General features: G+C 49.4%; 5 protein-coding genes across 5 annotated transcripts; 2 read left to right on the plus strand and 3 right to left on the minus strand.

Annotated features, from left to right (window-relative positions):
- The first annotated feature begins 6943 nt into the window (after positions 1-6943).
- On the plus strand, positions 6944-7629 carry BP01DRAFT_197173 (uncharacterized protein). Its single transcript, XM_025570992.1, has 2 exons — positions 6944-7292; positions 7368-7629. The coding sequence occupies exons 1-2, from the start codon at positions 7086-7088 to the stop codon at positions 7488-7490; spliced, it is 330 nt and encodes a 109-aa protein (XP_025433751.1). The 5' UTR covers positions 6944-7085; the 3' UTR covers positions 7491-7629.
- A 1451-nt stretch (positions 7630-9080) lies between these two features.
- BP01DRAFT_421493 (uncharacterized protein) lies at positions 9081-9940 on the minus strand (the record flags this gene model as incomplete). The annotated part of the gene is made up of 4 exons (XM_025579517.1): positions 9081-9249; positions 9350-9414; positions 9628-9647; positions 9745-9940. 4 exons carry the CDS (start codon positions 9938-9940, stop codon positions 9210-9212), a joined length of 321 nt encoding a protein of 106 aa, XP_025433752.1. The 3' UTR covers positions 9081-9209.
- Positions 9941-12740: 2800 nt separating this feature from the next.
- Positions 12741-13733, plus strand: BP01DRAFT_197193 (uncharacterized protein). Its single transcript, XM_025570993.1, has one exon. It carries the CDS (start codon positions 12863-12865, stop codon positions 13562-13564), a length of 702 nt encoding a protein of 233 aa, XP_025433753.1. The 5' UTR covers positions 12741-12862; the 3' UTR covers positions 13565-13733.
- Positions 13734-16436: 2703 nt separating this feature from the next.
- BP01DRAFT_354303 (Iwr1 domain-containing protein) lies at positions 16437-18644 on the minus strand. Its single transcript, XM_025574394.1, has 3 exons — positions 18539-18644; positions 17001-18401; positions 16437-16913 (listed from the first exon to the last, which is right to left on the minus strand). Exons 1-3 carry the CDS (start codon positions 18603-18605, stop codon positions 16705-16707), a joined length of 1677 nt encoding a protein of 558 aa, XP_025433754.1. The 5' UTR covers positions 18606-18644; the 3' UTR covers positions 16437-16704.
- Positions 18645-19209: 565 nt separating this feature from the next.
- Positions 19210-22380, minus strand: BP01DRAFT_197237 (putative differentiation regulator (Nrd1)). Its single transcript, XM_025570994.1, has one exon. The coding sequence runs from the start codon at positions 21964-21966 to the stop codon at positions 19477-19479; it is 2490 nt and encodes an 829-aa protein (XP_025433755.1). The 5' UTR covers positions 21967-22380; the 3' UTR covers positions 19210-19476.
- Positions 22381-24535: the final 2155 nt, after the last annotated feature.

Below are 24535 nucleotides of genomic sequence, written 5' to 3' on the forward strand. Positions count from 1 at the left end.
AGATGTCGACCAACATTAGTTAGCGCAACGAGGATCCACTCCTGACAGTGGCAGTGATGGGAAAGATGACAGGCATAGCCTGACCACGAATGAGGTTTGTTGCAGTGAGAACCGCCTGTGACTCGAGCCGGTTGTGGTCATACTGAAATGCAAGACTCAACACCGGAAAACGCTGGAACCACAGGGTCAAACTGGAGTTGACCTGCAACAGGGCGCGGATGAGGCATGCCGAGATCCGGTCGAGGGACGGACCCAAGACTAAGCTATCATTGGGAGTGGATTCCGTGCGGAGATCGCCGACGATGGAGGGAACAAAGAGATGTCACCTTAGTTTCCTTGTCCCCTCAGTCAGTGGGGGCTTCCGGTCTCGAAGCCTGACGATCGCAGCGACCGGAGTCGGACTTTGAAGGAAGAGCCGTCAGAGAGATATTGATTGCTGCGTAAATTGGTTTTTTACATGGTTCTGTGGTGACTCGCTATGAAATAGGGGGAAATCCAGCGGGAAAAACTCTCCGACTCCGACTCTCCCATGTCGCCAACGTCGGCTTGTGTAGTGTTTGCGTCAAAGTGGGAAAAGGGCGACGTGAGCATACTAGTCGGGTAGGCTAAGTGAGACAAGCAAGTTTAAGAGGTGGCATCTGCACGACTGGCTCTCAGCCCCATCTGTTCCACTGAAACTTGGTGAGAAGTACGGAGTCGACTAAGCCTCCCTGAGTGCGCGCCCTACCACAATCGCTAACTGTACCCTATGAGGGCGTGGGGTCTTGCTTGCCTTACCATCATGAGGAGCTTCAGATTCGGAAAATGGAAAGGAGAGGGGAAGTTTGTGCTGGCCTCGATTTTACTGTCCGCCTGAAAAGATTTCAGCTGCCTTTCCGTTCGAGCGCCGCCCAAGACTTGGTTTCGGCGCGTAGAGGGAGGAGGGGCAGAACACACCGGCTGAGACTAGCAGCGAAAGAGAATGCACCAACGGACCCGACAGTCTGGTAGAGGGTGTGATAGTTGGGCATTAGTAGACAGTCTTGAGCGATTTGCGTCTAGTTGAGGGGTTTCTGCCTTCTGGGTAGGGTGGGTAGGCAAGGATCCTTGCAAGTGAGGCAATTGGTTTCCCAGTGAGCGCGGAAATTGGGGCGGGCAAGGTTGCGGTGGTTGTCCGTCAATCCTTAGAGTGCAGTGGGAAGGAGTTATCACGAACATAAGGTGATGAAGCTCGAGGGGTGAGCCAGAAAGCACTGACTCGGCGGTTTCCAGGTGGTTTCGTTAGCTAAGCGGTTCTTCAATCCGGTTTAAGGTACGGAAGTAAGCTTACCTGGGTGCGTGCCTTCCCGTAGCCTCCTCCTCCTTCTTCTTCTTCCTCATCTTCTTCCCTCTCCCCTCTCCCGTCAAAGGGTTCTGTGCTACTGGGGGTGGGTGGGTGGGCAGGGGGGGAGGGTGATGGGCGAAAGGCAACGGGGATGTCGGGTGGAGGAGGGGAAGGTCAAGTTGGGTGTTGGTTGTTGTGGAGGCACTAACGTTACTCCGTAATAAACGGGGGCGGGCTACTACTGCGAAAGGGAAGGAGGGCCGCGTTTACATCTAGTAGTAGTTAGACAACTACCTTGCCTACTGATCGATCTTGGTGTCGATCGAACGGGCGGAAAGTGGTGTATTGACAGTACGTACGGCTTGATGGCGTGAGACAATAATACTCTCCGTGATACTGCCAAAAACATGACATAACATAACGGGACAGGACAGGACAGGAACGTGTACTGGCATGGCATGGCATGCATTGGCGGCCGGCGGCGGCTGTCTTTTCCCATCCATGTGTCATTATCTCGCTCGCTTGCTCTCCATCTCTGATTCATTAGCGTGTTCGTGAGTGCGTGTCATCCGCTGAGGTTACCTTACCCAAATTAAATTGACGATGGTTGACTCGTGACTCAAGGGTCGTCGCACGGCCGTGTTTGATAATATCAAGCTTACGTATAGTGTACCAAACTAGACAGGTGAAGCATGTCGAGCTACGGTTGGAGGTTAGTAGTATGATTTGCCCACAATCAGACCTCAACCCATGCACAACGACTGCGCCGCATGTCATAACAGGAATGTAGATAGACAGGCCCTAGGAGAGATGTTAATCTCCTGCATTCACTGGGGAGCCGATGCGACGTACGGAAAGCCGATTCTCCCGACCACTGGAGTTGCAATGATTCAAAGCCTCTGCCAATGTCAGGATGCGCTTAGAAAGCTAGTACACCGTGGGTAAGTTTCTGTGAAAGAACCCACGCTGATGAGATCAAATGCAGGAAGGTGACTTACTGTGTAGAATCCAGGTGCCTTGTGGCGAGTGAATAAAGTGCCTCCTTGCTAACTAACTAACTACTATAGCCACCGTCGGGTCCGGACCGTCACTAACTACGCCGGCGGAGAAAGGATTTTCTGAGGCGACACGCCCCACGTGCTGAAGCGACGCAGGGGCAACAGAAGCCGATCCCAAGACTGAGACCACCCAGGAGAGATAGTTATGAGCTGTGTCCACGAAGGATAGCTAGCAGGCAAGGGTAGCTAGTGTTATGGCCTGCCCCTCTTTTACCACTAGCCAAAATTGACCCCGACTCAGAAAATCGATGCGTGATCTGAGACAGGCCACGAACGCTGCTCAAAGATGCTGTCTCCTGATTTTGCTTCACAAATGACTTGCGGGCAGAATGCCAGCGCTTGCTGTTGTTGTTGAGTCTCACGGGGGCTCATGAGTTCCAACCTATTTGTTAGCTGGCACAAAGGGGAACATCGTTCGTTGATAGAAAATCCGAACGCGAGCTTGGGGTTCAGTATATCAGGGTCTGATTTCCCCCCTCGATTGGAGCACTCTAGGCAATAATAACGGGTAATTGAAGATTCCACTCACGCCCCCGGAAGCTTTGGTAATTCGTTCCCCTGTCAGTCTGGTGCGCGGTCCACCGGAAACAGATAGCATGGCAGGTGTTCCAGCTCACTATGGTCCCATGGTTCCAGATCAGCCCCAAATGTACTCCGTACATTGGTCTGAAGTGGCGCTATCTGACTAGAAACTGATCTATGTGCCATGGGTCGTGAGATCAAACGTAGTGCACGCGGCGGAGAAGAAACGGGAAAGGGAAAGGAAAGAAAAGAGAAGAGAAGAGAAGAGAAGAAAACCACAAATTGAATCGAGTGTGCTCTGAGCCGTAGCGCCGGACCAACGAAGGATGTATCACCCGTTGGTAAACTTCAAGAGAATTAGTGTGATGACGCCAAGAGCTTCTAGCGTCACTATTTGAAAATCCTGAAGACTGTCCAAAGGAGTAGTGGTACTAGATAATGAGAGGGAGGACTGCGAGCTTCGACCACATGACTACATATAGGCATGTCTGAGTGTCAAGAAGTACCCTGGTTGATTCCTGGAAGATTAACCCATCGGTGTCATGGAGAGAGGAACAAGAGCTCCCCGTGGATTAACATATGAAACCAGCGACTTTTGCTTCACCTGCCCAAGTCTTTACAGATAGGGATTGCAGATACATATGCAGCCTTCAGCATCACTATTGACCGAGACTGACATATCACCCAACGCCATTGCGCAGAGATGAGGCATCATGGTCAAGGATAAGTGGTGTCGAAGCCGATCATTGGCGTCTGGAAACAAGACTTAGTCCTAGCTGGCGCACATTCTTCCCATTCTCAGCCTGATGGATTGAGTCCATTGACTGTCTCTCACTGTTCACGCTTTTACTGAAAAGAACATCCCGCATGGCTTCGAAAATCAAGCGCGGGCGAGATTGGCCAATGCAGTCAAGATACTGCTACGTGGACAGCTGACCCATTACTGAATAGACCTGAATGTTCTTGTTATGGGATACTCGGTGAAGTTGTACTTGCAGATGCAGAAGACTGTGGATTGGTCCACCGTTGCATCACTCAGCCATTTTGCCATCAAATGTCGGCTCTGAGAAATGACGCGGCAGAAGAGCAGCGAAAATGATGAGAAAGATGGAGGACAACAAGATACCTTCCGCCAATCGATGATGAAGAAAGCAAGATCCCCCTGGCCTATATGGTCGACGCACAGGCCAATATTCACATGTGTAAGGAATTCCTCGATCTCAACCAGCCGCGCTTTGCTTGATTAGCATAATTATGGATTCATAAGGAGTGATGCATGAGGGTCTTCGGACCAGCAGCGTTTTTTTTTCTTCGATTGAACTTTTAATTCGTGGTCTTTCCATGTTAACAGATCTGCCCTAATGTGACCCCCTCTCCATCCCCCTTCCTCCTCCTCCTCCTCCTCCTCTTCTTCTCCTCAGGCGTGAAGATGTCGGCACCAACGGTCCTGGAAAAAAGATGTTGCTACAAGGTTGGAAGAGAAGGACAATATCCGTAGAAAGGGTGATGGAGCATGTCTACCAGGATTGACCAGCTCATGGTTCATCCTGCGGGAGGCAGGCAAAAAACTCGGGTTCGACTCCGAGGTGTCGCACCACCACGATCTGATGATATCACAGTCTCCCTTGATAAAATTTGTTCCGTCCAGTCAAGACCATAAGCGCAATGGGATCGACAGGCTGGGCATTCCCAGGAATTTTGGCTCCAATGTGCGCGGCAGTGCCTATCAGGTAAGGATGGAGCTGAACGTCCCTTGAGGGTCATTGTGCCTCAAAGAGATCGAAGAGCACTCCGGCTCGCTTGCAAGTCGGCTAGTATCACTCATTTTTGGTGAAATCGTTTCAGCTTCCAAGACAACACTGCGAACTTTGGCTGCAGCATGGCAGACGGCGGGACTACATCCTTGGTGTAGTTGATCCATAAGTAGTGGAATTAATAGTGCATTGTAGCGTGGTACTAAGTGGTCTTGGGAGGGTCCATCGGCACCGCGGCAATGTCTTCAACTTCCGCGCAAGACCGTGTCTTTGATGAAGAGCCGCAAACCTTGCGCATTCTAGGTCGTTTCTAATAAGTAATGTTCCTAACCCATCTCGCAGACCGCAACGGATGTGTAGCTGAGGTTTGTTAGGCAAATTCCCGGTCAGTACGGAGTAGACCTCCGTTAGTGATGCTGTAGTGAGTTAGTTACATTGCTACCTCCTGCGCTTGACAAAGAACATAGCTGCTGATCGGTACCTCGGCAGCATGTTGTCAACAAAGAGTCTCGAGTCTTGCTGCTGTACGCTGTAAGGAGTACTCGACCACGAGTCAGAACAATGTCTTCCCTACCTTCATTCGCTGGGGAGAAGCCAACCCCTGTCGAAACATTTTCTTTGTCTTCGTCTTGTTTCCAGTGGCACTGGCATGAAGGTACCCACCACCCAAATCGCAACACTGCCCTTGACCGCCAACCAGACGGGAGTTCCCATGTTCATCAGATTGCCCAGCTGCGCCATTGCTCTTAAATAAGCCGTTTTCATAGGCTTAGGTCCTCAGCATCCTGGACAATCGTCGCCCACGTGATCAAACACACATGCGGGTACGCGTGTGATGAGACGGGCGAAAAGAGTACTAAGGTACGGAGTAGACAGGGGATGGATGGCTGTCGGCCTTAGTTGGAGCCTGGACAGTTATTGCAGTTTCTTTCAATTGTAATCGCTCAGAGGTATGGGATAAGGCAGCAATGCTTCTCTCATTTCTCACGCCCCTGTATATGTCTGTATGATACAGCCATACCAGGTCTGCTTACCCGAGTCAACTCTGCCGGTTGACAAGGGGATCTACAACAGGTACAAGGGAGCGGACGATCATCCGCCGAGTCATGTCTCTGGCTGTGGAATTGCGGGAAGGAAGGAGGAAGAAAGACCGGCCGGTCTCTCCGCGGACGCATTGGTGTGCGCCTGGTCTAGACACGGGCGCAGCTTCGGATTGCTGTATGTAGCAATGCAGATATGCAAGTATATGTGCTTTGACTGTGCTGTATAGAACCAGTAATGTAGGCGATAGAGGAGGAGGAGTTGACCGACTGCTTCGCAGCCAGAAGTCATAATCGATAGAGTGGATGTTCGTTTGCACAAGCGCCCGAAGAAGGTCCTCCACGAACAGCACATGAGTATGCGCTCTGGAAGGGGCACATGGAAGGATATAGTGAAACTTTGGGAAACTTGCGCAAGTTGACTGTGCCGCATAGCATGGTCGATAAACAATTGACCAGTCTCACCTTCAAAGCCGAGGGCTATTCATTAGTTCAGAGGGGGCACCCACCTTCGTCATCTTCGCGTCAGCAGGACCTCCGAGGTTAGTTAACGAGTCAACTGATTAAGGAGCAGAGGAAGAGGAAGCCTTGCAAGACGAATGGGAGCTATTTAGGAATGGTATGGCGGTAAGTTAAGTCTCTCTCCACTTGGTGAGCCTATCGCCTCCGGGGGCTTACACCGATGAATTTCGAATAAGATTTCGCTTACAGTGAGTGAGCAATAAGTTCATGCAAAGATGAAATTGAAGGCTGCACTAGCCTCTAGGTAAGTAAGTCATGATAATGCCAAGGCAATGGAAGACAAGGCCGGTTAGGCTGGAGAAGGGATAGAAGGGGCAAAGGGGAAGAAAAGAAGAGAGTGCCTGAGGGAAGCGGTACTGTATCTACCAGTACTACTTACACAGAGTTTCGTAACTACTTAGGTTACTCCGTAGTCTGTATTACTACTACGTACTGCCGCCCGCCGGCCGGCCGACTGACTGCTTACGACCTCTCAATTACTAAGTAGTCAATCTGTGTCCCGACCCCCAACCCAATCGACAGTCCACCCGCAGAGATACCACTTCCGACCGTCACTACAAATTGGATACCGTGGATTCCCATCTAAATACCTGAATACCTGATTTGTTGGCTCGTATAGAGGTCCCGGAGTTACCAGATCGGTGCCACAGCCGACTTGTGGAGAGATAATACTGCACCCATGTCTTTAGTGACACCATAGTCAGTCAATCCGTAATCGACTTTGTTGAACCTTTAACCCATCTTCCTTCCGGGGGAAGAGGGGGAAGACATGGTAAGCTTCTTCAGGGTTCTTGCTTTTATTGTTTAGAACAAACGTTTTTCGGTGTATCATCAGGTATCAGGTACCTTACCCAGAGTACCTAGAACAGGTAACTCTCGCCCATGAATGGCTTGCGGTACGAGGAGAGTGAGTCTTTGTGATCTCGCAAAGTTTATTTTCTCTTTTGTGTCGTTTTGCTTTCTTCCGCTTCATCATTGCTTCTTCATACCTGAAAGGTACGATGTTTTGCGGGTCCCCCCCCATTCCCCCATTGGTCTCCTTACAGCTGCAAAGCATTCGGAATCAGGCTCGCCGCCTCGGGATCTAAGGAAGGTGGGTGAGTCCGTCTGCCAGAACTTGGACCCCAGCGGACGACCACCATCCACCGTTTGCTGACTGTTTACCCAGATGGGTTTAGTAGCAATAGTCAAGTTTCTCCATCGTTGGAAAATGATGCTGCTTTTGCCAATCATTGCAATCAGAGGCTTGACAGACAGCACTAGCAGCTCACTGAAGAAGGTTGACAAATAACTCCAGATTTTCTTCTTCCCACAGACACTCTTGGCATTCCTATAGTAAGATCCACTATAACTGCTTTCCCATGAATTCCAGGCTGGTGACTACGATTCATCACGAGTACGGAGTATTCTTCTGACCTCTGTAGAAGTCGGGTTATCTGTAAACGAGGAACGATAAGTGGTTCGACAGCAGCGGAAGGGGGACTTTGTACTCCGTATGGTCGTGCGATTTTTTCCTTATGGTGAGGGGCTGCCCATTGTGTTCTTCGCCGTTATCATGCATATCAACTTCAGAACCGGGGCACGTGAAAACTGGCTATATTCCTTGCTTCGCCTTCTGACCCCCTCTTAATCACCATGGAGGGTAGTAGACATGAGCTCATCCCGTTTAATGACAATTGTGAGGGGAGGAAAATAGTGATCGGCTCACCTCTGCAGAGATGCGTTGGCAGCAAGCTCTGCAGATTGGTATCTAGACTGTAGTACAGTCGGAGTACCTGGCTGTGCATGTACAGGATGAGCAGTAAGGAGAGTATATGTTGGAGGGGAGGGTGACCTGAGAAGATCGAGTCGAGCAGCATGGTGACTGCAATTTCTATTTTTCAAAGAGTAAGATTATTATTGTGAGTATTATTGTTATTTCTCACTTAGTACTGGCTGGGTGAGGTAGTGTGGTTCGAAATCTTTCAGTCGATAGGGCAAAAATCCAGATGCAGTGCAGTGCGGTATTACTGAGTGCTGCACAGTTGTGTGGGTGGCTCATTATTTCCTCTCTAACCGGTGGAGGGGGAAAGACTGGGGGGGGAGGTGGGAGAGAAGAAGGGGGGGATTCGGGGGGTAAGTCCCCACTCACATCGTGTCTCCCGCTTGGCTGTCAGGTTTGCTGTCCTTCAGCAGCGGCCCTGTGCAATCTGAGACCATAAGAGCTAGGCAATTATAGAGCTTCGATTCTATTCGTAAGTTGGTCCCGACACAATGGTAAGCTAGCAAAGCCACTGCAGGTTGGGTTGCTGATTCTGTTCCGCACCCAATAGACGCGGGCTATGCGCGCCCTTTTGTTGGCTGGTCGCTTCCAACCATTGCTGTTTCTGTGTCTGTTGCCTGCGCTTGGGTTTCCTTTTTCCTGCAGCGGATTCGCAAGCCTGAAACCACCCGCCCCCCCAATCCCCCCCCCTTTCTCCTTCCTCTTCTCTTCCATTTCCAGTTAATTTCTGTTAGTATCTCTTCTCGCTTCCATGTCTCCAAAGAATACTACTGCAATTGATCCTTTCAGCTGTAATGGTGACAATTGTTTTCCATTTAAATTGAGTAATCATTGACTTATTTATTAATCCGTCTAGCAAATCATACGGCTCCAGCTGCCTTTTCTTGTTGCTCTGCCCTATCGCTTTCGGAGCACGGGTAAATGGCTGTGCTGCATGCTACTACGTAGCGGGAGTTCGAAACGATGCACCTTGCTTTTCCAGATCGTCCATCTCTCCACCGGCAGTTGACTTTCGTAAAGACCTCCTCTCCTGATTAAAATCCTGGGTCTCACCCCCCCCCCCTCCCTTCCTGTGATGCAGTGACTGTGCTCGTACGGATTGACAAACTGTCGGATCATTTCCTGCCACCAAACGTGTTCCCGGTACACTACTAACCGAGCCAATCTCTTCTGAGTTGGATGGAAACCATCATTTCATTTACTTTCGGATGGGTCGAGACCCGGTGGAATTCCTCGACATGGCGGGTTTTAGAGTACTCCGTAGATGCCGGCAACTTCGGGGCGAACACTGAATTGATAAAGTCCTAAACTAATTACTTTAGCACTTAATGACTCCACCGCTCGCAATGCAGTAAATGTACGGAAGGTGGTGATGAGTCCACACATACCCCAGTGCCACACTGCACACCGGAGGGAGCAAACGAACTGACCAGTTAAGCAGATCAGGTGTCGTCTGATGTTATGATCTTATGCATTTTTTTTATCTAAATTTTTTGTCAACAGCCGAATTTCTGATGAACCCTGCAATGCTTCGTTTCGGTCCACCCGTCTTGCAGCCATGGAACCGACCTATCAGCTCAGTATTTTCCTTGTATCTTCCCCTGCAATGGCAGGGCTGCAGGGCAGCTGGAGGCGGGCAGGCGTAATTTTACCGCGTCATCCTCACCTTGTTCTCTGATGTGATTTCTATGTGGATAAGTTACCATTCCCCATCATCAAGCATTACACAAGTTACACAAATTATTACATTGGCTTTTCATAAGCCTGCATTGACCTAACTTACCTGCCCGCCACTTTTCATCCAGATACTTGGCTATCTGATCGCTCATAGATCGTTCTTGGGGATCGTAGGGTTTGGCTGCTGGCTCGAGAGAGCTTGAGACGATTTGGATCATCTTAATACGTCCGCATCCTTTATCCTGCGCAGGAGGAATGCTGGTGGAGATTCGAATACGAGCCCTTGCTGCCGTAATTAACATTACGGCAAGCATGACACATTCTTCAGGGCCAGAGATATCTGAAGGAGAAAGACAAACGAGCCCCCTCCTCGACAGGTCAATACTGACTGACCAGTCACTCGTCCAGGGAAACTTCTACAGCAATATCCGATGTGACTCTGTTTCACCGGAGTTGAGGAACTCGGTATGTGAATTACAATCCGGCATTGTTCATTGTGTATGACTATAGAGTCTCGGTGTGATCATTATGACCACTGTGTGGGAATCGAGTAATCAGACCTGATACTCCATTAGTAGCTAATTCGCAGCTGATACTTGTCATCGCCCTAATAGGTTGTTCCATCTGTGTGCTCTAGTCAGAAATCGAGCTGCATGAGATGAGCTCCGAGGGAGAACCGTACGGTTTCCTGGATTTAGAAAGACATTCTTCATGACTGCATGGTTGCGCTCGAGCGAGGTTCCGTGCAAGGACGAGGATAGATCCGTCCGTCCCCTTAGTTGTTCTAATAGTCTGACTCTGTCCTTTCACTTCCGAAGCGCATGCAGTAGGATGGGGTCGTCGCTCATGCTCCTATCTGAATATTTGAGCGGTCCTAGGAGCTGGAGGGGTCATCCGATATTCCGTTGACTTTGAATGATGAGCATAGTCGAGGGTAACCGTGCGAGTCAGAGACCGATCAATTGATGGCCTTCGACCCGTGGAGCTTGGTCCATCGGACCCGGGGTCCAACTAACTACCTAGTAGTCACTCCATATCACGTACTCAATACTCCGTACCATTCGTTCACTACTACGGTTTGGCGCGGCCAGCTCTGACTGCAAACTTCAATCCTGAAAGGACAGATTTCATCCACATCTATCCGAATTTCTGCCAATCTAATCAAGGCACTTTTTTTTGCGGCTCCTTCCAATGTCGTTGGCGAGAGTGCTTCTTGATCTGATGTTGCAGGGTGCATGAACTAGACTAGACTGGCTTGCTCTTCAGTCAGTGGATCCGTTCGTCCTTTTTGGGGGGAGGTGATGACAATAGTAAGGTAGTTTTGATCGAATGGAATTTAACCTAGATCAAAATAAATCCATTGATCCTTCGATCTATTATCAGCCCAGTTATTTTGCCTTCGTTCCTCTCGAAGGTCAGTTATTAAAGGGAGAAATTAAAATAAGTTAGAAGAGAAGGAAGAAAAACTTAAAAAATACGGTGACCGCAATGTAATTACCCGGGCCAACGGGGATTCGTACAGATGTAGTTATATGTCAGTACACAGAAAACTGATTTATTTCAGGTTTGGCCAGCACGTCTTGTCTATCTGTCTGTCCTGCTTGCCTGCCAACGTGATCCTTGGATGATCTCCACTCCCCGAACTATTCCATCCGTCAATGACATCCGCATCAGCAGCAGCTTTTATTATTATTATTACAATTTTTTAATTGTTATTAATGTTATAATTGTTTTTATTATTTTTATTCCAACTCTACTTCCATTTTAGAACTTCCAAGGACCCATTTTACGTGGAGAAAAAGTGGCGAATCCTCCTAAGCACTCAGTAGGTGAATGAATATTTCCAGACGACATCCTTGCATATAAGAAACAAGCTCTGCGCTGGAGAATTCCTCTGCTTTCCTTTCCTGAATTTTGTATTTTTCTATTTTCTTTTTTATTTTTGTTTTCTTTTGGCAGGATTATTCAATCTCCTCGAAATGCTCAAAATTCTATAATCTTATATTTCGAGGACATTATCTCTTTCGACCTGATAAGTTTATCTCCTCCGAAAAAAATTCATCTCGAGGCGGATGCTGTACATCATATACAACTCTTTAGACAGAAACTGCCCATGGAGGTGAAAGACTAGAGCTGGAAAGTACGAAAGACGAAGGGCATCAAAATCACCAGACAACCACCACCATCAATCATCTCATTATCATCACCACCAACACCACTACTACTACACTACCTTACCACTACCACCATCTCCACCATCACCGCAAGGCCCTTCTTTTTTTCGCCTCCTCCATTGATCTTGTCTCGACCCCTCTCTTCTTGTTCCCAAACGACGTACCACCACCTCCAACTCCTCCTCCACCACCCACCACACCCTCCGCACCCCTGTTCAGCCTACTGCTGCTGGCGCTACGCATCACTCCGGTCAACCTCATTTAACCGCCGTAGAAGCGACATTCCCCTCCCTCAACCGGACGGGGGGCGCAGTCACCGTCGGCCTCAATTACAGGTCAGTCGGTCCCAGGGCTCTGGTACGCTGCATGGGTCAAGCACAACTAGACACCACTAACGAGACCCTTGGTCGTCCTTTGCCCTCAACCGGAAATTCAACTGGAAGTCTCGTGCGGCGTTGGTGATGGTTTTTAAGGAGGAATGCTGGCCCGAAATAATTCCATCTCGCAAAGCTCCTCCTTTTATTTCGAAAGTCTCTCTTCTTTTTTGTCTGCCTTCACGTCATTAATCTGCCCCGGACTTTTTTGTTGCAAAGAACCAAGTAGGGTACCTCACTCCCTGTGGGAAAAAAAAGCCTACTTCCGGTCTTTGTTACTAAATCCAATCTTCCTACCATCTATCACATTTGGGCGGCTTCGGTCTTCTGTGCTCCAATTTCACTTTCAGTTTTCTTCTTTTATCTCACCCTTTCTTCTAAACCCCTCTTTCTTGAATCCTCTTGAAGACCTTGACTTGTCTTTGATTTGAGATACATTGCCTGCAGGTACCCAGGTCAACTTGCTGAGGGCTCGTTCCCGATATACTTTCCTACTCCTGCCTCAGACATCGAGGCGTGCGACTTCGTCCTCGGACCGCATTTTTTTCCTCGAATACCTCAGTCTCTTCACTGTTGGCAATCACTTCATCACAATTATCCACGCTGAAGCTGCGCATGCTTCTACTCTACATACGCTTTTTGAGAGATCCGACACAGACCCCTCCACACTGTGACAATGCAAGCCGTTCACGAGCAACACCGAGCGAGCTATATGCCTGCCTCGTCTCGTCAGAGCCGCATGGCTATTGATGCTCTCTTAAACCCCTCTGCGGAAAATGAAACCGCCAGTACTCGGTCCCAATATAGCCAACAGGGTTCACCGTTATACCCCCCCAGTCCAAATCAATACTTCTACGCTCCCTACACGGAGAGCCACCATTCTTACCGGGAGGATTCGCAGGATCAAGGATATATGTCATATCAAACACGATCGGTGGAATCCTCCCCGGACCCTTACTCTCGTGATCGATACGACTCGGTATCCAGCAGCTCTAGCAATGCTGCAGAGCGCCGCCGGCCTCCCCGACCCAAATACGAAGAAGAGGAGATGTACTTTATTTGGTACCACCGTGTGGACCTCTGCCAGGAGTGGAAGGAGGTCCGTGAAAGCTTCAATCGACAGTTCCCCGACCGGCAGCGACGCGGGTTCCAGGGTATTCAGTGCAAGTTCTACCGCTTCATCAAAGAAAAGAAGTGCCCCACGTTGCGGGAGCAGCGCCGCATGCGTGACGGCGACTTTCTTCGGGAGGGGGCGGGAGTTGCCGACTCGGGGGCTCCGAAGTTTGGAGTGATAGATTGGGTGGGAATCTGGTATCCATGGATGCGTGAGGACAAAGAAGAAGTGCGCAGGCGACGTGCGCTGATGGCGTCGAGGTAAATGGTTCTGTTTTCGATTAGCTCTTCTATCCGGCAGACCTGGTGCATTCCCCCGCGCTCGCTGTTCTCTCCTCTATCTCTCTTCTTTTCGTCATCGACGCCACCATTACCTCGCACACTCATCTATTTTTCACGGCCGACTCCGAAGATACCTCTATTTTTAATCATCCTTGATCTCCGTCCTTTGTTCGTCTTTACACTCGTTATTTGCTACCGGAAATCACTTTTAGCATGTCTTGAACGTTATCTGGGAGGATCTCTGCCTTTTTTTTTTTTCCGTCGTTACGAGCATGCATAAAACGCACTGGGTTGAGGGAGGAATTTGTCAATTTGATCTTGTTAGTTGCCATCGTCTGATATCCTGAGACATACTAGTAACCCATGTACCTCTTTGTCTGAACGGATCTCTGGAATACTATTTTTTATTTGGATGGACTTGCCACACACTTGCAAAGCTTTTACATAGCCAGATTGGCGTATATATTCATGTCTCTGTCGGGGCTCCATCGCTCTTACTACCACCTAAGTCCGAGTTCGTCCATTGATAGGGACGTTAAGGCAATACAGTACAGGTATGTCTCAGAACGGTAACGGTAGGTAAATCGATACAAAGACGGGTAAGTTCGTTTTTCAGAGGTTAGTTATGCATAATTATATAAGGCGGGAAGGGGGGAGAGGGGGGAGGATGATCTGATATGATGTATAACAATGATACGTTGCTTAGTTACTTGGCTGAAGTATGACAAATAGTTCCATCTCGCTTCATTCTCAACCCGACAGAAAGAGACAAAAAGAAGTGGAAGTTACTCTAAGTTGTACTTTTACAGTGATGATGGGAGGAGATCCAGCCGCCAAATTGATATATGCTTGAATGGCTTTCGATAACTAGCTTGAGGCTGGCTGGCTATGATATGATATCATGTCTTGAGATGCAGCCGGCAGACCACCGCAATTGAGCATGGGTGGTTGAATCGAATAAAATGTTTTGACTACTGCTAACTATACTATCTACGTCCCTTACGGAGTAATACTCGATCATTCTATGCCGCCTCCATTTACTTCAAACTGATTCTACCACCGTCCTATAAACATATCTACCTATCTACCTGACAATTCGACCCCAGGGCATTCTCTCACTTGGATCCTGTGCTGCACGCATAGCAGGTAAGATCGGGAAGGGAAAGGCGGAGGGCGGGGGGAGTGTGGAGGTTACTCTAGAAACTGACTTGGCTACAATAGCTTTGCTTACCAGCCAGCTAGATCGCGCTTTGATAGCCATTCTATGGCTGTAAGCTGAGGTTGATTCCTCGGTGTCGCAGAGCATACATCATCAAACAAAACTTCTTGATATGCGCCAGGATAGGAGCCCTTGGGTTCTTCTTGGATGGCAACAGTTATATCCTCCCTATATTCAAGAACCAGCCCCCTTCCCTCCAAGCCACAAGAAGTAGTGTAGAACTACTTGACCTTGGTTCAGTACAGTGCAGCGCAGATTTGCAACTGCTAGACGATCGATCCAATAGCGCATTCAAGGTTTCCGAATGATATCGGATCTACTCTGCATCCTCTACGCGATAATAGGAGGAGAACAGGACGGAAGGAATAGGAGGATTCTTCCTTTTCCCGTTGTTTTGTCTCGAGGCCAGAGATCTGTTTCTCGTCGAGGAGGGCGGACGGTATATCGTTTATGCTGATGCAGCCCCTTCATTAGCCTCATATATTCTCCGCGGTGGTGTTCGGTGATGTTTGTTTAGTTGTTGGGTCTGTGATTTCTATACTATATGAGATTTCTCTTTGGGTTTGAGAGGGAGATTGGACGAAAAGTTCCTCGATGATGAAAGACATGATGACGATGACGATCACACTGGCTTGATAGCATTGGACTTTTTTACATAATACTTATGTCTAGACGATGGGGTGAGGTGATAGACAGCGTCGTCAGGATGTAAGCGAATGTACGTCTAGCCGGGTTATATCTTGCTTCTAAAATAACTCACAACTGACGACGATCCCAATTCCAGGAGGGAAAATCTCATTGTGAAATGAGGGAAAGAGAAAACGTATCGTTGCATGAAAACAAAGAGAAAAAAAAAAACAATACCAAAAAAAACGACAAAAAAACACAAAACCTTGTGCCGACCATAAGGTAATCGGAAAGCGCATGGATCCTCAGTCGATGATGAGATTGTGCATGTGCAAGAATCATGGGATTCAATGCAAGATGATGTCCTTCGCTTGGCTCCTCCACTGGTGGTCATTGTTTCGGTCAAGGTGTTGTTGGAGAATTGGCAAGATAGAGATTGGATAGAATTAGATAGGGAAGTACTACTAACAAACTAAAAGTTTTACCCCGCATCATCATTCTTCATCACTGGGAGTAGTCCGTCAATCTCGTCATCCTTTTCTCTTCTCTGTCGTTTCTCTTCCTCCTGCTCAAATCCGATACGATCTCTAATCTACTTCGGGTAACTGATAGCTGGCTGTTGTTCATAGGAGGGAGAACAACTTCTGCTGCACAATCTGCAACATTGAAATTGTTGCCTCTTCGGGGCGGAATCGCAGCGCTGACTGGTGAGATTGACTCTCTGGCGGATGGACTGGCTGGCTGATTTGCAAGTGAACGAATAAAGTCCTGCTGATTATTGCTTGCTACTATCATGATCCGCCTTCTTTTCGTTTCTTTTTCCACTCTACTGTCTCTATGCTGTGCTGCTGATGCTGATGCTTCATAACATGCAGAAAGCTGCTGCTGGCCTAGCAATCCTTACAATGATGATGCATGGATGTGTTGGCTTGTAGACCGAATCTCTTTCCGGGCACTACCTAAGAAACATGTCTTTCTTTGAATGCTTTAATTTGATGCCTCGTATGCTCTATCATTTTTTTACTCCCTCCTAACCAGTTCACCATTGGTTTCTCCTGCAACCCGCAGCACCGCAATCCTTCCTTCCCCCCCCCGCCCCCAACGTACCGTGACATCTCGCATTCCCTGCCACAATCAGGTAGACTTCGATTTTGCAGACGCAGTCAGAACACCACCACCCCACCACCAGCAAGCCTTGGCTGCCTTCTTCCTCCACCTGTGAATGATTCCTTCCCGTCTTCTGAGCTCAGTCCCACAGACCTTATTCGAATCCTTCTTCACCAACTTTCCTCATCCGACTCCACGTGTGACCGGAAGCTATAGTCATATCGACGGCGCCCCTCGCTGCCGGAGTCGTCAAAGTCAAATTCCTCGTCATCAGACCGCGCGTGGACCCGATATTTACTGTAGATAGCTGTCGGGTCCTCGTCCTCGTCGTCCCACGACAATTCTTCATCCGGATAATCATTTGCAGGATTGTTCTCAGCTGTCCCGTCATGCCAATTAGCTCTCCTCCTTAATCCTTCGTATCTTCTTGTCTTCGCATTCTGACAATTGTTGCGCTTGGACTTACCGTTCGAATCCGCATCTTCGCTGTCCCACCGCTCATCATCCTCCTCGTCCTCGGCGAAATTCTCCCAGTACTCCTCATCCTCTTCTGTAATGACAATGAGACCAATATCCTGACGGGTCATATCAATTCCGTGCTGCTTGAACCAGGCTTGATGGTCTAATTCTACGTTGGCTAGCGGGTCTGTAAGCAACCCGCTGACTGGAAGCGGCTTTCGGATGTATGTATCGTAGACATACTCTCCATCACTTTCCTCGTCGTCATCCTGTTCTGCAAGTAAGGGCTCGGCCACAGCAGTGGCTAAATTAGCATCTTGCACAGAGTCGCCGTCTGTAATCTTTTGTGTAGGTCGATGTTGATTGGGCGTTCGTGGTTGGTATTTTAGGGGCGGTTTAGGCATCCCAGTGGAACGAGACTGCGAAGACTGCCCAGTCAAGGACCCCAACAGCCCCATGGTCTCCCGGTTGCTCTGCGATTGTGTATACGACATATCGACTTCCATTTCCGCATCCAACTCCAGAGCGACCTGTTCCAGCTCCTTTGCGAGTCGCTCCGACTCATCCTCCCACGTCGTCTGGCGCGAAGCCTGGGTTTCCCTATCCAGGACCTGAGAAATATGCTGTTTGGCGGCCGAGATCGCGTTCTTCCGCTCTTCCCTCCATTTCCTTTCCGCCTGGTTAACCACCGGTCGCTTGCGAGGTCGAGCAGGTTCCTCCTGCGCCGCAGCACCAAGGCCACTCGAGACAACCTCCAACCCCTCAGCCCCAGATACCGCATCTGCAACCAAAGACGCCTGTCTCGAATGGGGCTTGCGCCTCAGCTTCTCCACGAGTACAGCCACTGGACCGTCCCCCTTGCGCTTCTGCACCCCCGCGCCCGTACTCCGAAGGGTACTGTTGACCGGGGTGCTGGATCGTGAGATCTGAAACCGCCGCAGCGACTGAGAGGTACTGGAAGCAGGAGTAGCGGGACTCTCGTGCTCACCAGAGGCGGTGGCAGCAACATTGCTGGCGAGGCCAGTGGGCCCAGCGGCATGGCTGGGGAGTGATGAGCGACCATCTGCCGCCGGTGACAAGGTCGCCGACGGTGCCGGGAAAGAATGCAACGCTCGCTTCAGCCGCTCATCTTGCTCCCTTCGCGCGGCTGCGAGGCGGCGTTCCTCGCGAAACTCGGCCCCGGGGGACGTAGCTCTCACCAAGGGAATGCCACCACCTGCAGCGACGGTCGAAGAGGAGACACCGCTGCTTACGGACCGGGGAGTGCGGATGACCCTCTGTTGGCCGGATGCTAAGAGTGATGGACTAGCTGTGCCACTGGTCGTGCTTCTGGGACCGCTGACCTGGACTCGTTGGAAAACAAAGTCTGTGAATCTTCGTTTGGTCTGATGCAGTTCTGATTGAATATCTAGCAGAACAAGTTAGCATGCTCGACTTGATCGTCAAAAGTGCGGTGTCGGGAGCCAAGTAAGAAGAGCCCATCGCCGCCAGATCGAAAATCTGGGGCCGGTGCTCCTTCTGGGATGACTCAAGCGAGCTTCTTACATAATGTGTCCACGGGTTCTTCCTCGCGACGACGCTTGATGTTAATTTGCTCTGGGGGCAGAGACATCTTGAGATAATAGCAAGGTATGTGGAGCGGAGGGTTGACGGCTGCAAGTGACGGCGAAGTCAAACAAACCTATGATGCTCGTGATATTCCTGTTGAGGTTAGCGCTATCGAGTTGTATACTTATCACCACGTGATCTACCCACTGAAAGCTGCTGTATCGGGCTACAAGATCAACAAACCTCATGGGCATACGTATGTAACTGACTTCTATCCAGTTATTATTACTTGCGACCTTGCACATTATAACCAGGCATTGTCATTTTCTTGGCTCTTGAGGATAGCCCTCTTCGTCTCTCTCCTATGTTCCTTTGGTGGCGGTCGCACTAATCATCATTAGGTATCAATTACCTCCGCCTGCTATATAACCCTTGTCGCTATCACAAAAAGCAACAGGGGAGTTGTGCTCTGGGATTAAATTCCGTCAAATGGCATCACATATGCAAATGGGCAGCTTGAAACATAAAGAACAGACCGAAGCCAACCGATCTGCGGTGTGGCCGAGATCCCGCCCGCTTTCGTAGCCAAATGCAGTTCAACTAAAATATTGTAAATAGCCAAAAGAAGAGAAGCAGAGAAGAGAATGAGAAGGGAAGAAGGGGCAATTGAAAATGAAAAGAAGGAAACATCATACCCAGCTAGCAATACAAGTGATGGTATATGAGGAGAAGAGAGAATTAAACAGTGTAAAGTGGTGAGATCAAGAAACGAAACATTTAGACAATTAGAGAAGGTGAGAAACCACAAAGGGCGAAGCCAATACAGAGAAAGGGGTCAAAATTGTGACACTGAAGTTAATGGTGAGATGCCATCATCGGAATAAAAAAGATTGGAATCAACCCTGTGAATTGAAAAAGAAGAGTTCTCGCGGCGATCATTTCGCTCCGATTTCCTCTTCGGCCCAACCAGGCAGCGAGCTTTCGTTCTGGATAGCCAATCCAAAACCTGCATGTTTTAGACCACCAAGGGCGGAGGTGAAGCTAGAAAAGCTGCTCTGAGGCTGGTGGGCAATCCCAGAGCGAGATGGTCCCGCATGGCTCGAGATATGTCCGAAAGGTTCCTGAGAAAACGAAGGCAGACTGACAGCCCGGGAATGTTGTGCGCGAGGTACACTCAAGCCACCAGTACTGGCTGTTGAATGGTGGCCAGGCCCTGATGTGCCATTGCCCACATTCAGGAATCCATTAATGGAAGGTTTATGCTGATGTAACGGGGCTTCAATACTCCCGTTGGTGAGCTCGCCATTGCTGAAAAGACTCTGCTGCTGAGAAGCTTGCGATTGAGACTGGAGCGCAGCAAGGGCCATTGGATCATTCAGACGGTTCTCCTGCTCTTGGGATTGCTGTGCCGACATTTGATTGAGATACATCGTCAGTGGGTTGTTGGCTCCGACATTGAGAATTCCCGAAGGCGAGGACACTTGCTGCAGAGGATGTCTACCCGGGTGACCATTCTGTGAGCCAGTGGAGCCAGGAGCAGGTGACAGAGCAGGATGGGTCGGGCTGGACCCAGAGCCGGACTGACTCAGGTTCTGCTGGTAGCCATTCAGAGCTGGAGAGGGTGATTGTGTGCCTTCCATTCCAGATCCGTTACGACCTTGCTGTCCATTACCTGCTTGGCGCGGAGGGTTCCCACATCGGTCCTTGCCAAAGTTGATCTTGAATCGCTTGTACTCGTCCCTGTTTCGCATTCCCTCGATTGCCTTGATAGCGTTGGCAATGTTAGTGAAGTTGACAAAGGCGCAGCTCTTCTCGCGCAAAGTGTTAACAAGTTCAATCTCTCCGTATTCAGAGAAGTCCTGGCGTAAACGTTCTTCCGACCAAGTCTCGTCAAGATTCCCCACATACACATTTCGAGAAGCGCCTCCGCTCACAGCTAGGGCAATGGCCGGGGGAAGTGGCCCTGAGTGTTTACCCCATCCAATCTTCAGCCGACGGTTGTGAATCATAAGACCTTGAAGATTACTCAAGGCATAGAACGAAGCCGCCGACGTCGGATCAATAAAAGTGACAAAGCAGATGTGCTTGTCCGGAATGTAGCGAATGTGGTGAAGCAGCCCGCCACGTACGACATTGCAGATCTCTTCGATCGTGGTTTCAGGGTGGATGTTACCCAGATAAATCGTGCGATTACCCAGGTTATTGACGCCACCAGCTGTGGTGGCCACAGCTGCGGCAGCAACGGACTGTTGAGCAAGCGCATTGGTGATCAGGTCACGGTCTGCTGAATTAAGAATGTGGGCGTACCCCGGAGCAATACCCAAGAACTGGGCAGCGTTCTGCTGCTGTGTCTTCGACACGTATGCGCAACGATCTTTACCGTAGAAGACGCGCCGAGGAGCCTGCCACTTGGTCTCTTGGGGCAGTTGGGATACAGCCTTCATGGCGTTACTGATTGAGAGAAAGTGGACAAAACCAATCGCCTTCTCTTTCACGATCTTGACAGTGTCGATGGGACCGAACTTGCCAAGTTCTTCACGAAGCTCCTCCTCTGCCATCTCCTCAGGAAGATTACCCAAATAGACATTCCGGGACGCGCCCGACTGTTGCACTGCAAGCGCCACTGATGTAGGCACTTGTGATGGTTTACCCCACCCAACCTTGATATCGTTGCCCTTAATGGCGAGCTTCTTGAGGATAGCATCCGAATGGAAATGCGTAGCGGAGTTACTGTCCAAGAAAGAGATGAATGCGCAGTTCTTGTCCGGAAGCAAGCGAACGGATTCGATTTGACCGCTCCGAACATGATTCAAGATCTCTTCGGCAGGAGTTTCAGCGGGGATGTTACCCAAGTAAACAGTCCGGCTCGTTCCTGAGAGCAAACCAGGAGTTACCGGGGCCGCATGAGCTCCGAACGCGGCGTTGCCCAAGCCATTCAAGCCTCCGACGGGGGATTGCGGAGCTCCCAGCATCTGTGGATTGCCCATGCCGTCTGGCGACAACATTCCGGAGTAGAGACCATGGTTCTGTGAAGGCTGAGTCGGACTCGCAAGGGAATGGCTCTGATTCTGTGCATGTGTAGGAGCATTGGCCTGGGGAAATCCACCGAAGTTGGCGAACTGGGGTGAAGCAAACGCGGAGGGAGTGCCTGGTTGGAAAGGACTACCAAGCAGTAGCTGGGACGGTAAGAGGGGGGTAAAGTTCATGTCGTACGCAGCCCCCGAGGAAGCCATTGTGTCCGAGATCGGAGCCGAGGTATTGATGGCAGGAATATTGGCACGACGAGCGTTTCGGTCCGACAGTCCCTGCAAGGGAATACTGTTCGAGTTGTATGCACCGTGGGAGAAGCCCGTGTTGTCCGCGTTGAGGTGGGAGAACTTGGAGGGAATCAAACGACTCGGGATGCTTGCATCGGAGGTTTGCATGGCGAGAGAAGGGAGCGACTAGGACGCGAGAGTCCCCTAAAGAGAGGAAGAGAGAACGGGGGTGAGTTGTCGGAGAGGGGAGATGATTGATGTCACCCAGCGAAGGGTCAAAGGGGAGAGGAGAGGACGTACGAGGCAATTGACACGATTCGAATGGCCAGGGGAGAGGGAAAAAAGCCGGGCCTGAAGATCACCTCCAAAAAGAGTAGGGGGGAAATAAAGACAAGAAGAGAGGCTCAAAGAGGCCAGAATGATGGCAAGACGATTGTGGAATGAAAGTAGTAATAAGGATAGGGACACACAGCACGGGGCAGGAGTCCTCTTTGCAACGGAGACGTGTCTAGAAGGGATCCCAGTGGTCAATTGGAATGTGCATGGACAATGAGCGGATGGGCTGGTGGAACGGAAACAAACCTGCGATGGTTTAGTTGACTGGAAGATGGGGGGGGAAATCTTAAGTTTGCGGGTAAAGAAGGCCGAGATCCAAAAGACTGGAACAGGGGCACCAGGAAAAGAAAGAAAGAAAAGTGGACGGACGAACAGGAGTTCAACCAAAAATTGTAATGTTAAAGTTGGCGATCAAACAGGTGAACAATAGTCAAAAGTGTTATGATCTGTCAAATGAGAAGGCAAGGAAAAGAGAAATCAAAGAAGAAGTGAATGAAGGGAAATATTAACCCAGCGAACCCTGCTTGAAGTGCCAGGTTGCTACGGAGTAGAGTTTCAAATCGTGACAAAGAAGGTCTGCCAAAGGCACCACGACTTAAGCTGAAAAGGGATAAGTGGGGATTCAACTGTGGAGAGTTGGAGAGTGTGTGCTCGCAAAGGCTCAATGCAAGTGAAACTGTGAAAGAGATATGCCAATTCCAATTCAGAAAAGAGAAGATGTCCAATGGATTACTCCGTATGAAAAGGGCAATAAAAACAATAAGATAAAAAAAAATAAAGAAGTGAATAAGGTACGGAGTACGTAGGAGATGACCCCTGGTAGGAAGGGGGGAAAAGGGGCGCGTGTGAGAGATAGAGCGCGCCGATAACTAGACAGTCGAGTGAGATAATATCTGATAATATTTGGGGGGGTTAGACGGGATTTCCCCAGCCCTGAAGCCCTGCTTCTCTCACACGCCTGGCTCAATGAAGAATGTCTGAATAGAAGTATAAAAAAATGACTCAAAATGACCCTCTCTAGAATTAAACAAACAACTGAGTTGGGACAAAGGAAATTAGCAACAGCTAACAATTCAAGGGGACAAAGACGAAGTTAAGAAAGGCCAGAAAGAACGACAGTTACCACACAGAGGGAGGAGGATCATGTAAGCAAGGAATGAGAGGGAGCAAGTATGTGACCGATGATATGGGGAAATTAGATCAGTCTTCGTCGAACAGGCCCTAAGTAAAAGGGGGGCGAGAGAAATTCTTCAGATAGAACCAAGGTCTATTGAGCCATCATAAGTTTTCAGAGTGTGGATAATTTTAGAACTGGCAGGTAATCTTCTTTCCCTTGTGGAGTGTGAGACTAAATTGATTAGTAGATCCGTGGTTTTGAAGCAAAGATGGGGAAGAGAACTCCATCGATTGATCCAACCGTCTGTCAGCCAGCTTGTCTGAAACAGTCTTCCTTAGTTGGCTGTCAATGCTCCTGGACAAGGGCCTAGGTTCAACACTTCGTGATACCATAGCCATGATAACGTGTATGCGCACTCCTCGGACGAATTATCTGATTCAAGTCTCGACCGAGCTTTCGTGTCTGTGTCAGTCGAGTCTCAGACGGGTATTGGCAACCTGCCTCCTGCCTCGCGCGTTAGGGTTCTGGCCAGCACAGTTAATGAGTTTGTTGTTCTTTTCTCTTCATATGGAACGAGCTTTTAGGTAGACGGTAGACTATGGCAGAATTTCGACTCGTCGTGTTCTCTGATTTCGTTCATCTGGAGGGGATGCATCGCCTTCGAACATTGCTTTGTCGCATGCTGGATCCAGAACTGGTGTCGATTACGGTGGAGTCAGTCATTATCCATATTGGGCGATGGGGGGCGTGTCAACCAGCCACAGACCGTCTCACGGTGGGTGTTCCTGGATTGGAGAGAAGATTTTCGGGATATTGCACGGAACCCATCTTGACCCGGTCCGGCTGCAGAAGCATCCACTTTTAAGTCATGTGCCTCAGGCATAAAGGGCGCGAGACGAGTCATATTTGTGGTATGCAGGGAAGCTGAACGTTTGAATTTGTTGTGTATGCTCTGTCATATTGATCTCATATCGAGATAAAGGGTTGACCGTTGCAAAGGCTAGAGCCAAAAAAGGTTCTGTGATACATCCATGAGCACAGTGTTCATGACATCCAGGCAGTGTAGAGCAAGTTTCGCTCCTAATTGCCATGATTACTCGCGGGGTAAAACGCTTTTCAAGAGGAACTGTCCTGGATAACCTAGAAAGCGGGACCACGTCTTGCTATAATCAGAAATCTAGGCAAGAGCTAAACAGTACGGACCAGATGCAACGACCGCATCAGTAACAGTGATGCCTGACGGCCTTGGTATTCTTGCCTGAGGCATACGCGGGGATCTTGGGC

The sequence above is a fragment of the Aspergillus saccharolyticus genome, assembly GCF_003184585.1.
Source record: "Aspergillus saccharolyticus JOP 1030-1 unplaced genomic scaffold BP01scaffold_6, whole genome shotgun sequence".
NCBI classification, from domain to species: domain Eukaryota; kingdom Fungi; phylum Ascomycota; class Eurotiomycetes; order Eurotiales; family Aspergillaceae; genus Aspergillus; species Aspergillus saccharolyticus.